At 42.8% G+C, this 14,941-nt stretch overlaps 1 protein-coding gene across 3 annotated transcripts in view; it reads right to left on the bottom strand.

Annotated features, from left to right (window-relative positions):
- Positions 1-14,941, bottom strand: part of Ctnnd2 (catenin delta 2) — a 755,848-nt gene that overhangs the window by 76,273 nt on the left and 664,634 nt on the right. For 2 of the 3 annotated variants that reach the window (XM_005356666.3, XM_026783688.1), the window contains 2 exons: positions 6,989-7,063; positions 5,896-6,046 (listed from right to left, as the gene is read on the bottom strand). In XM_005356666.3, the coding sequence (XP_005356723.1) occupies positions 5,896-6,046; positions 6,989-7,063 (226 nt within the window). The remainder of the gene's footprint in view (positions 1-5,895; positions 6,047-6,988; positions 7,064-14,941) is intronic. The other variant, XM_026783687.1, reaches the window with a different exon arrangement.

Below are 14,941 nucleotides of genomic sequence, written 5' to 3'. Positions count from 1 at the left end.
GGGGGGGGGGAGGTCACGAGAGACAAGGTCACACATGCCTTAGGGCTTCTCTTCTGTTGGGTTTGTCTATGGTGGGTGGGGATTGGGAACTGTCCAAATGCTGACACGGGAGGTAAACTGGAAATGAAATGAGGCGGTACAGTCCGCCCTTTCCATGGAAGCTAATCACACCATTCTTTTGAACAACCTTCATTACATAGGAGGATAATTAACACTCCTGAAAGTTGCCAAGAATGTGTGTACCTCGGCTACTAGCCATGCCGTTAAGAAGGATTCAGGATCTATCTATAGCACAGCTGTCATCAGTTTGCAGAGAGGTACACATGACCATGGGAACAGCCCAGTGAGAAGATGAGTGGAGGCGGCTTTGCTCCTGAGTGTGATACCATTTGCTTCTCAGTAGATCTAACGGGGAGTGTGACTACTGCTCACTCAGCAGCTTCCTGTAAGGGGGCTGTCTGACTATGATCTATCCCCCGAGTGCAGTGTGACTACTGCTCACTCAGCAGCTTCCTGTAAGGGGGCCGTCTGACTATGATCTATCCCTCGGGTCAAACGTGGCTGTCTGCCCGCTCTCTTGCCAATTAAGAGACCAGTCCAAGACAGCTGTAGTTTAAACTGAAACCTCAGAACCAGGGATGGGACAATCTGGATTCCTTCTGAAATTCTGAGAGCCTGCATGCATCTAGAACAGCTAAGGAGACAATGACCTAACTTTTTGGTCATTTATCGACACAAAATCCTTTTCTTTGGTTAATGTTTTCTTTTTACTTATTTTTTTTTCTGAAATTGAGTATAAGATGATAGTTGGACAGGAAAAATCTATCTCAGCTATGCATTCAGCATATAGTTATCAAGTCCCTGTTGGGGGTCACATACAATTTTAGGCATGAGGACTGCATCAGACTATAAAACAAGACATCTGCTCTTTATTAGCGTGTGTCCAAGTGGAGGGGGAAGATGGGGAGGTCCTATCATTACATAGGGAGATCCTCATCATGTTGGGTTCATGTCACAAGATGGCATTATAAGCTGAGAACATTATAAGCATATGCATACAACACACCTAACTTATTGAACATCACAGTGCAACGCAGTGCATGGCAGAACATGAATTCTTTCCCCCACTGATCCAAGGCAGACTGGGAGCTGTCACTTAATGCCACGGCCCAGTGTTGAAAAAAAAAGATTGCATGATGAACCATCAGCATGAGATAAAATGAAAATTCAAAAATTCAAAGCAGTTTTTTATGGGTGCCTATGATCACAAAGTCGAAAGGCTCTAAGTGGAGCCATCTTAAATAGGGATCATTTCTATTAAAAATCAATCGGGGAAGGAGGTGGGGTGGGCTGATGGATGCTGTGCAGCAAAGCTTCTCTGGGGAAAGTGGCATTTGCTGGGGTGAGGGCTGAGTGTGTGATACCTCGGAAGAGGATCTTTTAAGGTCATGAACCCAGATGAGGTCACCAAAACTTTCAGAGACAGTTGACAGAAAGGACAAAACGGCCACACTTGTCTTTCTTTGTGCGGTTGCCGTTTGTGCTTAGTTCAAAGTCATAGTTTTCAATGTACAAAGCGCTATGTAGCATTTCTCGGTACAAACAGTCACTTTGATACAATATTTAGAGTCAGCCAGTTGACAAGAGTCATGTGTGCTTTCTCCTCAACAGAATCTTAACAATTTGGTAAATTCTATTCTTCTCATTCACAAAAAAAGCTACTGCTCTCATGAAGCCCGGGCTTCAGTGCTTTCAGCGCTGTTTCTGAATGGCTGCCTCCATTTCCTCCTTGGTGACATCTGATAGTAATGGCTTCATAGACAATTTGGAGCTTCAAGTGCTCCGAGCTCAGATGGACCACTGGATAACTGGCTTTACAGAATAAAAGGATGTCTGGGAGCTAGAAAGCCCATCAATACTTCAGTATTTTGTTATATATTAATCCACCAAAAGACATAAAACACACAAGCGCACAATACCTACTGTTTAGCATCCAGGCAGTAGACTGATTAGCTATTGATTTTTCCCTCTATGTTATAGAGAAGCTATGAGGCTTTTATTGGAAGGCCTGGTGCTGGTCCTGTCTGCATTGCTATTTAAGGAAAGGAAACATGTATATGCCGAGGGCTCTTTGACCTTTTGATTTTACTAGCTTAGTTTAAATATGCAAAACACACTGAGTCTGCAAATACTAAAATTAAGCCCAAACTAAGTACAAATACCAAATTTGCAAGTTTACGTCCTTCTTTATAATATGTTATTAGGATGATGAGTGAACGCACTTAGGAGACACTGACCTGAAGTCTGATTTTCTTCAGAGTAAACAAATGGCTGGAAACCCACACATACTTTGGTTCAGAGTGGAAGATCTGATGGGCACTGGGAAATGGCTTGGGAAAGGTGTCAGGTTCCTGGATCACTGAGCATTTATTCAACTGGTTCTTCAACTGTCCAGTGATAGAGTTTTGCCCACTCAAGTCTCACGTCTCCAAACTGCCAAGCGGTACAGTAGGCTGCACCATGCCTGCTGTGGTTGGTCCAGCTTCCTGCTGCTCAGATTCCAGATCCCATCTACTGACCACTGTCGCCTGCTGCAATGCCATACAGGAAGCTCACGAGGAACTCCGCCATCCCCTCAGTTCCAGTGCCACCCTGTGACAGTGACCTATGGCTCTGATGCCAGTTCTCTGTAGGTTTCTGCAGATTCAGTTTCCAGACATCAAGCAGCCTTTGTCCTACACCTTCCCATTTTCTCTCTTCCCTCTACACGTTTGCAGAACCACCTTCCTTTCCGCCTTTACTGAAAGCTTTTTGTTTTATATTTTATTTTATTGAGCTATACATTTTTCTCTGCTCCCCTCCCTGCCTTCCCCTTCCCTTCAACCCTCTCCCATGGTCCCCATGCTAGGTTTTCTGGGATTGTAATTGTAGGCTGATTTTCTTTGCTTTATGTTTAATGAGTGAGTACATATGATAATTGTCTTTCTGGGTCTGGGTTGCCTCACTCAATATGAAGTTTCCTAGCTCCATCCATTTGCCTGAGAATTTCAAGATGGAATCATTTTTTTTTCTGCCGTGTAGTACTCCATTGTCTAAATGCACCACATTTTCCTTATCCATTCTTTGGTCGAGGAACATTTAGGCTGTTTCGAGGTTCTGGTTATGACAAACAATGCTGCTATGAACATAGTTGAACACATGTCCTTGTGCTATGACTGAGCATCCTTTGGATATATACCCAAAATTGGTATTGCTGGGTCTTGAGAAAGGTTGTTTTCTAATTTTCTGAAAAATTGCCACACTGACATCCAAAGTGGCTGTACCAGCTTGCATTCCCACCAGCAATGCAGGAGTGTTCCCTTTATCCCACAGTCTCTCCAGAATAAGTTGTTATCAGTGGTTTTTGTCTTGGTCATTCTTACAGGTATAAGATAGAATCTCAGAGTTGTTTTGATTTGCATTTCTCTGATGACTAAGGATGTTGAGCATTTCCTTAAGTGTCTTTCAGCCATTTTAGATTCCTTTGTTGAGAGTTCTCTGTTTAGGTCTGTACTCCATTTTTTTTAAAAAATCGGATTATTTGTTCTTTTGATGACCAATTTCTTGATTTCTTTGCATATTTTGGAGATCAGACCTCTGTCTGATGTGGGGTTAGTGAAGATCTTTTCCCATTCTGCAGGCTGTTGTTTTGTCTTGTTGACCATGTCCTTTGCTTTACAGAAGCTTTTAAGTCTGAAAGCTTTTTTTATCAACTACTTCCAACTTAACCTCATTTAAAACAACGGCCGTAAAGTGGAAAAGTTGCATACAGGGGCATGAAAATGAGCCCTATCTCCATCAATACATAAAACTAAGCTCAAAATATATTACATAGTTAAATGTAAAATTGCATGATGTTTTAAAGAAAGCATATAGGGGAAAGCTGGTCTGGGCATTGGATTTTCCAGATGTGACTCCAAAAGCTCAGCAAGAAAACTCAAAACACACATGCCATACTGCCTTGAGCTACAAAAGCCCTGCCAAGAATGGGAATTATTGACACCACCTGCGGGTTCAGAGGAAATGTTTCAAAGCCCACACCTGACAAGGGGTTACTACTGAAGCAGACCCAAAATCAACCCCAATGGTGAGTAAACAGGTCATTTCAAAACTGAGCAAAGGTTATGACCAGACATGTCTCAAAAGGAGACGTACAGATGACCAAGGCATAGTTGAGAACATAGTCAATATGACTGATCATTATGGAAATGAAAATGAAGCTACAGGGAGACATCACCTCACACCTGTCAAGACAGCTTTTATAAATGAAAATAAGTGCGAGAAGAGGGAACTTTTCTTCGAGTCTTGAGAGTGGGACTGTAAATTAGTGCAGACATTATGGACAATGTTCTGGGAACTGCATTAAAAACAGAATAGAATTACCATATGATCCAGCAATTCAGTTGCTGGGTACGTATGCACAACCTTTTCATCAATGGCTGAGTGCGTAAGGAAAGTGAGGAATCCAATAGATTGATCCTGAGACTAAACCGAAAGGAAACGATGACATTCGTGACAACACGGATGGAGCTGTGGGCCATCCACGGCAAGGGAAATATAAACGTAGAATATAAAATGAGTGAACCCTTAGAAGCAAGAGCAGAATGCTGATTACCGGGGGAGGCTGCCAGCTGGGAGACATAGGTTGATATTGGTCAAAGGGTAAAATTAAAAGAAAATTCAGATTTTAAAAGAATTTTTATTGTTAATGATAGAGTAACATTGCAAATGTTCTATTATAAACAAATATTGATTCCTGCATGACGTTTCAGGTCTATAACCCTAGTACTAGGGAGGCCAAGGTACAGTGTTTATATCTTTGAGGCTAGCCTTGGCTATTCAGTCCACCCAAAGGCAGCATGTGCTGTATGTGGAGACCTTGACAAAGTTTGTGAGGTACTATGTTAACTGTAACTTTATTTAACTGTTCCACATTTTGTGTGTGCTGATGCCATCTGTGTTCTAATTGTACAATTATAATTTAATAATGCATGATAAAGCAACCCACAACCATTCCAAGAATCATACACAAGACACATAAGTTCATATATTTCATGAATCTACATATAAGAAATGTCCGGATCATGGATGAGGACAATGTTTTGGAATGAAGAGGTGGCAATTACACGGCATTGGAAAGACACCCAATGCTGTGGACTTGCACATTTTAAAATGGCTAAGTAGTTACGTAAATTTACACACAACTGAAAAAAAAAATCACAAGCTCACCAAGGACAGCCTTCTTTATCATTTCCCCCAAAGAATACTTCTAGGCATGCGATTCATTTATTTGTTTTGGTTCTTGTATAGAGTATCCCAAGGCTTCCTGTCTGTTTCACTCATTGGGATAACCATCTGGACCTAGATCAGCCTGGAACTAATAAAAGAGGCACATAAAATATTACCTCTTTAATTACCCCCCTTAATAAAGGATCTCTGACATTTCTTAGGGGAGATTATTTCATTTTAAGTAGGATAAAAATAGATAAGCAATACAGGAATAGGTACCCAAACATATAAATAAATGAGAACAGAGAGAGGGAGAAAAGGAACAGGTACCCTATCAGGCTTCCTAATTCCACCAAGCAGGAGGCAAACAAACAGCACAGCAGAGCTTGGAATATTGGGAGGACAGGGTCAAACATGAAGCGCAGAGTCCACTTTCCATTTTCAAGGACTAGAAACCGCATTTCCTTTAAATTCTCAGGGATCAATCAGGGCACTGATCGAAACAGGAGAGCGGGAAACACACAAAGCTCCTAATGAACACAGTTCCCACACGCATACGCTCTCAAGGGGAATTCAGCCCCACACACGCCTGTGTGAAAAACTGGGACACTGAGTGAGGGAACGTACCGATGAGCTCCTTATTTCTGACATCCAAGGCCATGTTCCGGAGCGCCGTGGCCACTGCACACACTACACGGTCGTTGTCTATTCGGAGGAGCTCCACAAGGATGGGCAGGCCTTTCTCTTTCCGGACAGCGGCTCGGATATAGACAGACCACTGCCAAAAGAGGAAAAGCAGGGGAGATTAGAAACAGAGGTGAGAAGCCCTATAAAGCCCGACAGCTCTGAGGGTCGCCCGGCGGCTGTTCTGTTTGCAGGAGCCAAAAAGGTTGACTTGCCATGACCTAGCTGCAGAACAGGCTGAGTAGGTTAGACATGCACTGGGAGGCTCCAGGGTCGCTCCATGGACCACAGCTCCTTTCTGAGGTTGGCAGTGTTTTCAGCATGGTCGGGGGGGGGGGAGGGCGAAAGCCACCAACAGGATGTGCACGTGATGCTGGGGGATGTGGAGGTTTAGGGGTGGGCAGAGCTGACCCAAATGATATTAGAGAAATCAAGAAAGAACCAGCACACACAGGAAGTGGTGTGGGCTGCATACAGGTGGTCTTTGAAAAGAGCTCTGAGGTGGCCCATAGAGATCAGCCGCCATGCATGCCAGGGAGGGGACCAATGGAGGAGAAGTAAGGAGAAGAGAGCGTATGGGACTGGGGGGAGGAAAACAGGACCTTGAGAAGCAAGGGTGAGAATGTCAACACTTTTTGAAATAAGAACATTAGGATAAAAATGTATTATTTCCAGGGCTATCATCCGATGGCCTATTTTTTTAAAGACATGATTTGTTTTGGTTTGGGGCTGGTGCCCTTGTTGGGCAGCTAAAGCCCCTGGCCTCAGTCATTTAGCAAAATGCAGGTAGTCTGAGCCTTGTAGACATGCACACATGTTTTGTACTGTTCCAGAGAGTTCCAGGGACAGCTGTGAGGGAAGACTGACTGTCAGGGTTTGATGGGTGGCGATCCCATTTATGATCTGGAAAAAATACATTCAGGAGAAAGGATTCGGATCTGGAGGGAACCAGTCCTTCCCCACCCCTCCCCCCACCAGGCCCACTCCAACCCCCCCAATCCCCCACAGGGACAGGCACCCCAGAGCTGGCTCTCACCTGTGGCAGGCAGGGAGCCCCCTCTGGTAGTGAACGTAGGGCATACGCCATGCCTGCCACATCCTCAGCCCAGCCCTGCATGAAATATGAGATTTAAAAAAAAACAAACAACTTCATCCTGTCCTATGTTAGAAATCACATTCACATTCTCTTCAACACCATCATCCAGGAAGGCACGCTTCTCTTCTTCCCTCTGTGCCTGCGGAGGAGGCACGCAGTAAACTCACCATGGCACCTCTCAGCCAATCCAACGGTCCCATGTACAGAAGCCAAGGGACCAACATTCAGGAACCCAGTTGACAATGGAGAAACACCAAGGTCTGGGAACCACTAAGCTAGACCGTGTTGTGTGGCTCTGGCACCAGCTCCCAGAGGGGAGTGCTCCTCCTGGCATCAAGTGCCCACTTCCATGTGTGCGTTTGCGCCCCACATATAAATAGCGCCTCCTCTAGACACACTGCTTTATCTATCCAGTGTCTAGCACCCAACCCTGAAAGGACTGAAGCCTAAGTAAGCTATGCAGCTGCTTACGGCTGGCCTCGTCTATAAAACTAGGAGAGAACCTGGAGTTAAGACAATGGGATTCAGAGTTTGCATCAACAAGGAGGAATTAAAAAGTGCACATTAATACTAAATAATACTGGGATACTTTTGTCCTGAAAGACCATTGCAAACAGTTCCTGGCTCCCTAAGCACAGACCTTAGAGATGGCTCCCTTTCCACTACCAAGGTTTCCAGGTCCTATGCTCTTGGTTTATACAGTTGAGGTCTCTTCTAATTCCCGAAAACACAGGAATATCAGCATCATCACTTTATCAATAGGGATATTTAAACGTAAAATATTAAATAACCTTATCATAAGAGATACTCTTGGCCCTGAATCTGTGTCTCCTTTGGCTGAAGATACTATGCTCTCCCCCTTTGTTGCTGTTGCTCCTCCTGACCAGGTAATCTACGATCAGCCTTCAAACTCTGGTTTACCCTTGACCTCTGTCTTCCACACTGCCACATCTGTAACGCCCCTAAACGTGACAGCTATGACATTCATAGAAGGTCCAGTACCACACTCACTTCCCCTACGATGGATGGAAAGATGGCCAGGTAAGTGGAGGATGGAGAGAGTCCCTTTAACTCTGATGGGAACGCGAGAGGAAACAAAGCAAAACTCAACCGAAAGGTGACCGACCATGCAGACTTCCAATGTGTATGAGTTCCACACATCCGACTTGCGATATGAAAAGTGACAGCCTGGCAATGGATTTGGCACTCAAGTGATCTAAGAGCAGAATTTTCTTGTTTTTGGAACTTTTGGCTTTTTTTGTGTGTGTACATGCGTGTGTGTTGTGGTGTGTGTGTGTGTCTGTGTGTGCATGCATGTGTGTTGGGGGGGTGTCTTCTCATATCACCACAGTCTAAAGCCTGCCATATTCATCATATTTAAAGGGTGATGCAAATTTGCATGAGTTTTTCTAGGTTTTCCAAGAGAGGAGGTCACAATGTTTTTAGGCCATCAGCCAGGGAGTGTGCTGGAAACCCATGAGTTACCCAGGAAGGAGTTAAAAGAACAGAAGGCATAATGGAGATACAGATGCCTGGGAACTGTGGAATGCTTCACATGTGCAAGTCATACAGAAGCAGGAGGCTCACACTGCGTTCCAGATGAGAATGGAGCTGCTTCTCCTTAAGTGCGGCTTGTGTCAGAAAAGGGTCACTTTTGTGTACGTGGAATGAGACAGTACTTCAGAGAATAAACACTGTGTTCTTTTTTTCTCCTGAGCAGAATTTGGGTCATTGTTCGCCTCCACAAGATGTTGTCAGAATGGGACAGAGAAGAAAAAGCAAATGATTGTTTTTAAGGCCAGCACACCAGGTAAAAACTTGGATAGATCGAAAGGGGATTAGAAGGAGCAGAAAACGTGTTCACTTTTCAGAGTCCACACAGAGTCTCCACACTGGTGTGGGGCGCATCATGGGAAGACGTCAGAGATGCAACAGTACTTTGTGAGCTCTCATCACAATGCTGAAGTGTCCAGGCGCAAGGGAGCGGTGTTACTTTCTCCCTCCTCCTCAACCAAGATGGCGGAATGCAGAGTCAACGAGTGACTTTTCTTACTGGACTACAGAAGAGGCCAAAAATTAACTAGTGAAGTTCTCAGGACCATCCTGGAGGGATCCATGAAGAATGAATGGCTTCTTGACCCCAGTGTCACCAGGGTAGCCCTGAGGGCTTCTATGGGTTGAGTGTGAAAGAGAAAAGAGTCACAGGTAAGAACTACAGAGGAGTTCCTTGACTAAGAAGTAGGTGACACATAAGAATGGTTAGCAATGAAGAGATATGGCTGTATCCAAGGATGCTCAACAGTGAGACAAGGTTGAGAGAGTACAGCAAAGCAGAGGTGGTCCAGCCACTGACCCTCACAACATTATGTGCCCCAGACAGAAGGCACTGGAGGGTAAGGTTGACTCCAGGAGAGAAACAGAATCAATGCAGGATCCAACCCCTCCTCATCTACAGAGTTCCGGTCACAGAACCCAAGGTCAGCATCACCTCGATGTTAGCAGAAGATGAGGGATACCAACATCGGAAAGCTGCCCCTTGCTGAGTTTGCCTATAAGGGTTTATAGGGTTGTTTACCACTTTTGTTGTTTTAGGCAAAATGAAGCTCAGAGACAAACCTAAAAAGAACTATCCAGGACAGAGCTATTTGTGTCTAATAAATTTCCTTACTCGGAGGAATTCAAAGATCAAGTAAAGTCAGTATTTTGTTTTAATTCTTTAAATCTAAGCTGCCTAATTCAATTGTGGATTTCCTGGGACTTAATTTAAAAATATCAGCCAGAATTAAAAAAAACATAAATGATGGCTATGATAACTCTAAAAATTATCCCACATTAAAATGAAATAATTCCACTAAAGCTGATTTATACAGGTAAGAGGTAATTTCCCCAGGTTACTCCCCACATCCTTGAAACCCTAACACTGCACTAAATAACTGAAGATAGTGTTTTCCATTAAGAACAGAATAGTCTCTTCTGAAGCTGAACCCAAGAGTGCTAAAATTCTGAACTGATGAATTTTTCTCATCCTTACATATTCTGCTGCTTTAGTAGTAAAGTCATTAGCTATTAAAAATCTTGTGTTAAATGACAGACATTTCTCCATTGGAATTACTAAAGTAGACATTTTCCCACTTTATCTCTTGACATGGTGAAGAAATGTCCCATTTTAAAACCTAATGATTTCAGATAAAATTTAATACTCACCCCCATGCATGATAAGTGCCCAGTTTATTCTTTTTTAAAATATGGTTTCTGGGGATTGAAGTCAGGTTCTCATAGTTGCAGGGCAAGTACCTTACCAACTCATTTCTCTCAGCCCATAATTTAGTATTCTAGCATCTTCTGCTGTCGTAGGGCCTCAATGTACTTAATTCTTATCCCATGAAAAGAAAAACACCTAAAAACAACTTTAGTATAAATTATGAGAGTCTAAAATTTGCTTCTGAATTTATTTATAATTCCATGTTATTTTCTTGGCAATCGAATTAGCATTATATTAGGGCATAACATATCCCACTGGCCAAATTATTTATTCAGTGTTACTTTTCTTGAAGTTTTATTACAAAAAGAATGTATTAAATATTCAGAAAACATGTGGTTTCTATTATATGTCTCATGCTAGTACAATGTTACTATTATTACTAATTGTCTGAGTTACTAAGCCTTTATAGTCGAAATACAACTGTGATTGGTGACTAATAATGAATTCAAGGAGTAGTTGGGTAATGTCAGCACAAAGCCCTCCCCACGAGGGTTCCTCTATATTGATGGCATTCATGTGCTGCTCTTCTAATTCAGTCATGTAATAAGATTATACACTTTTATCTTCAAAATTTCAATATTTACTCACTCTCAGAAGTGAAATCTCTGGTCAAGGGCACTAGTAAAGAATTTCTTGTTAGTAAAGCTATAATTTATAAACAGAGACACTGGCTAACGCGGCAGCAGACAGTGTGTGCTTAAAGGGTAGGTCTGCCTAACCCCGCGCATGCTTCTCACATGTAAGTCAGGCTACGGCAAAGATTGAGCTTTGTCATATGTATTTGCTGGAAACACTAACGTCCAAGTATGGATGGGGAGGAAAAGGATGTTGCTGTGTTTCCATGACGAAGTAAGGAAGGTGATGCTCAACTCACAGTGACCTAGAGAAAGCATCCATTAAACTGAATAAAACCTATAGCCCATCCTCAGCCATGGCAAAGACCAGTAATTATCAATTAAAAGAACTTATCTTTAAATACGAACCTTCTGAAGTTATTTTTTCTCAAACACTGTGTGTAGCTGCCATTTAGAAACGCCTTCCAGAGAATCTGATGTGCCTGTTTCTGGCCAGAGGTCTTGCATGCCTGAAACTAAGGCTGCCTCAGGTCTCACCCTGAGCCACCTGTATTTCCCCCTGGAGAGCGCTGTGTAAATATCCTTGAGGAGGGGAGACTGACAGAACCTGCCCTCGAACCAGCAGAGTGTAGTGGAGGTGGCAGGCTCCAAGGCTGAGCTGGCTACCATTTTTATTCAATATGAGACAAGGGAAGTAACTCAAATAGTTTACTTTTTCCTTATTTGATACCATGTCAAAATTTTCCCCTTAAGTTTTCCTTTGTAAATGTAGTCTCTCATGAAAACAGGGGACTGGTCTTAATATCTTTCTCATGGAGTCAGGAGAATTCCGCTTTGGAGATATTAAAACATTTTTTCTTTTGATGACAGGGGTGGAGGGAATCTGTATTTTGTTATATGGAGCAGTCTGGAGAGGCCACAATGATGGGGCCTTTATTCTTGTAAACATAAAGTACAGTTTCTGTGGACACCTATGCAGCAGCTGCACTCAACTGCAAGTACTTTCTACTCATACAACGCAGCATAGGGAACTAAATTAGTGAAAGCCTTTTCTTTTTCTCACGAAAGAAGATGAGCTTATTCTTGAATCTAGATTTACAGGACCTTCCTACAATTCTTTTCCATTTTGGTGGGAGCAAAACCACATGCAAGGGTCCGTCCCCCAAGCCCCCCGAACCCTAGACTATCAGCAGGGAACACAGCTGCCACTGGGATTTGCATGGAGAATATTTCTTGCTGGGGACTGAATTTTATTTTTCTTTGTTTCTTGCTGGTGGGTGTAACAAGGGGAGTAGTCTTGGAGTCACATGTTGAAGATGACAGACCTGCTCTCAGCCTGTGTGAACTGCTTCCTGCTGCCCTCTGACCTTCCCTCTGAGATCAGGAGAGGATAAATTCTGCCTTCTATCTTGTCTGAGACTTTCTGTATTTGGGGGTCTGGATGCCATAGCAGCTGGCTTTCCTTTAAATAACAGACCACTTGGATTAGTCTGCTGAAGTCATCCGAAACCACTGGCTTCTATCCTGGAGTTTGAAGCAGCAATGTTGGGATTGTGTGGCTCTCCTTCTTACTCCTTTCTTGTAAAAGTGACCTCAGGGTCACTCCCGGACCTGACATACTCTCATCACACCGTTGACAATGACCTTCCGAACTTTTGACTTACATCTTTACTACAGAGTAAAGGAGAGACAAAGTTACGTTCATCTTTTTGCTCCAGTTGTCTTCAGTTTCTGGTCCATAGTGGAAGATGGAAGTGTTTAATTGATGAAAGAACGCGCCCGCCTGATTTTCAACACCAAGTGCTCGTTATGTAAGGCAGGACTATCTCCACGGAAAGGGTCTATGCCTTAAAGATCTAAGACAATACAATCACTGATGGGGCCAGAGATTTCCAACCATTTCCACAGGGGGAAAAAAAAAATCTAGGTCCTAAGTGGTTTTGTGCTCTTGAGGGAGTTTTTTCTGTAGCCAAACTAATCCTTTAATCCTGTAACCCTATCTGTCGCGCTGGACCCACTGACTAGAATCTCATGAGTAGATGGGAAGATCAGAATATTGAGCTGCTTTGCCCAATACTCTAATCAATGCTATAGCAATCCAACTCAAGCTCTTATGTCCCGATTTCCCTCTGGCTTGACTACATGGGCGATTGACAGTGTCTGCTTTTGGCATAGTTCACGTCTCAGACCCAGAAAGTAGCTTTACAACTTTTCTAAGTGAAGTTGTTTCTGCCCTGTTAAGACTTTTATTTCCTTAGTCACTGTTAGAAACACCTTTTTGCTGTCCATGGTGCTGACCTAGACCTGCTGATGAGAGCAGCTCCACCTCCTCCTGCCCCCAAATCCTCACCCTAGAGGGATAGGAAGCTTTTCTTGTTTCTGAGTTTGAGTGAGCTGAGTATAAAGTACTTGCTACAATTTAATCAGTTTCCTTGTGTTTTGGGTTCTTTGAACTTCTTGGATTTGTGAGTCTATGGTTTTCACTGTTTGGAAAAAATTTTAACTGCCAATTTTTTTTTTCCCATTCTCTTGATCCTTCTCATGTCTTTTGGTTTGGGGAGGCCAATGATGTGTGCACTGGGCCAGCTGAGGTTCATGGATGCCTCACTGTCCTGAAGTGTGCTAATTTTTCCTGTGTGATGTTTAATCTGGTATTTATTGCATCTCATGTATTTTTCATTTCAAACATGGTACTTTTAACTCAACATGTTTTATTTGGTTTTTCAAACCCACATGTCCTCTATCTCTAACTTTCTAAGCATACATGAGGTCATCATAATTTTATCATGCTTGCTAATTTTAACATGTCAGTCCTGAGCTCGCTCTTTCTTTCTTTCTTTCTTTCTTTCTTTCTTTCTTTCTTTCTTTCTCTCTTTCTTTCTTGCTTTCTCTTTCTTTCTTTTTTATTATGAACTACATTTTCTTTTTCATTTGTTGGCGGTGCAATTTCCAGCTGAACGGCAGGCATCCCCAATTTTAGCTCATGAGATATTGAAAATTCCTGCATTCCCATAGATGCTTTAAGGCTTTGTTTAGACTGCAATCAATAAAATTTGAAACTGTTGATAAATTTGGATCTTGCTTATAAGGCTCTTTAGGAAAGGATGGAACATCCAGTCCATGGCTAATATTCTTCACGATAAACAAACTTTTCTGTGTGCTTTAGCCAATGGCCCGTGAATTGTGAGATTTTCCCATATGACACTTGGAAACACATCCTATGTCCATCTCATCTAGGAGCCAAGTTTTGCTCTTTCTTGTTATTTCAGGTGGCCTTTGACAGGCTTAGGCGGGTCTTCTCACAGGCAAGTGCTAAGAGTTCCCCGCAGAATGTTAGAGGGGACTTTCCTGCATCAATTTAGAATCTTCGAAGTTTCGTCCCACGAACTCTACCTATTTTGATTTCAGGGATCACATTTTTTTTATTTCCTGTCCTCAAGTTCTCTGTCAAAACCCCACTGTTCTATGTATTTCTTTTTATTAGTTTTCTTTAGAAGAAGGTAAATTTGGACCCTGTCACTCTGCCTGCCAATCTGGTTCAGGAGTTCTGTGACACTTACATCAGAGCTGGAGTGGGAGTCAGAGTCTGTCCTGACAGTGACAGACCCAGCATTGTTAGCAGCACAGGTCACCTCTGGAGCTGACATCAATGTAGGTGCCATTTGTAATACGTTGTGGTTCATGACTCAGTTGAACTTCTTGATTCATGTGGGGGAGAAGCTGCCGAGCCATGCGTGACAAAGCCACGAGCTGGCCTTAGGCTTGGCCCTTCACCCTAGTCCTTGTCTTCTGACATACTGTTTCTCATGCACTCCACGTGGGCAGAGCCTTCAGACAGCCTTTATGTTTATTCTGGGACAGTTTTATTTTTATTTTCATCTATCAGGCGTCATACTTCAAGTTCCATTTTTAAAACTCTTCATTTTCTAAAACTCTTCTTTGCTTTTAAAATTTATGCTTTGGCTTGTGCCAAAAACTAGGGCAAAGATAACTCACTGCATCTTAGATGCCAAACCATGAATCTTGCTTTTTTTTTTTTTTTTTTTTTTTTTTTTT

Source organism: Microtus ochrogaster, chromosome 19 (genome assembly GCF_000317375.1).
Source record: "Microtus ochrogaster isolate Prairie Vole_2 chromosome 19, MicOch1.0, whole genome shotgun sequence".
Lineage (NCBI taxonomy): Eukaryota > Metazoa > Chordata > Mammalia > Rodentia > Cricetidae > Microtus > Microtus ochrogaster.
Note: the sequence above shows the minus strand (reverse complement) of the source record. Positions and strands in the feature narration are given on the sequence as shown.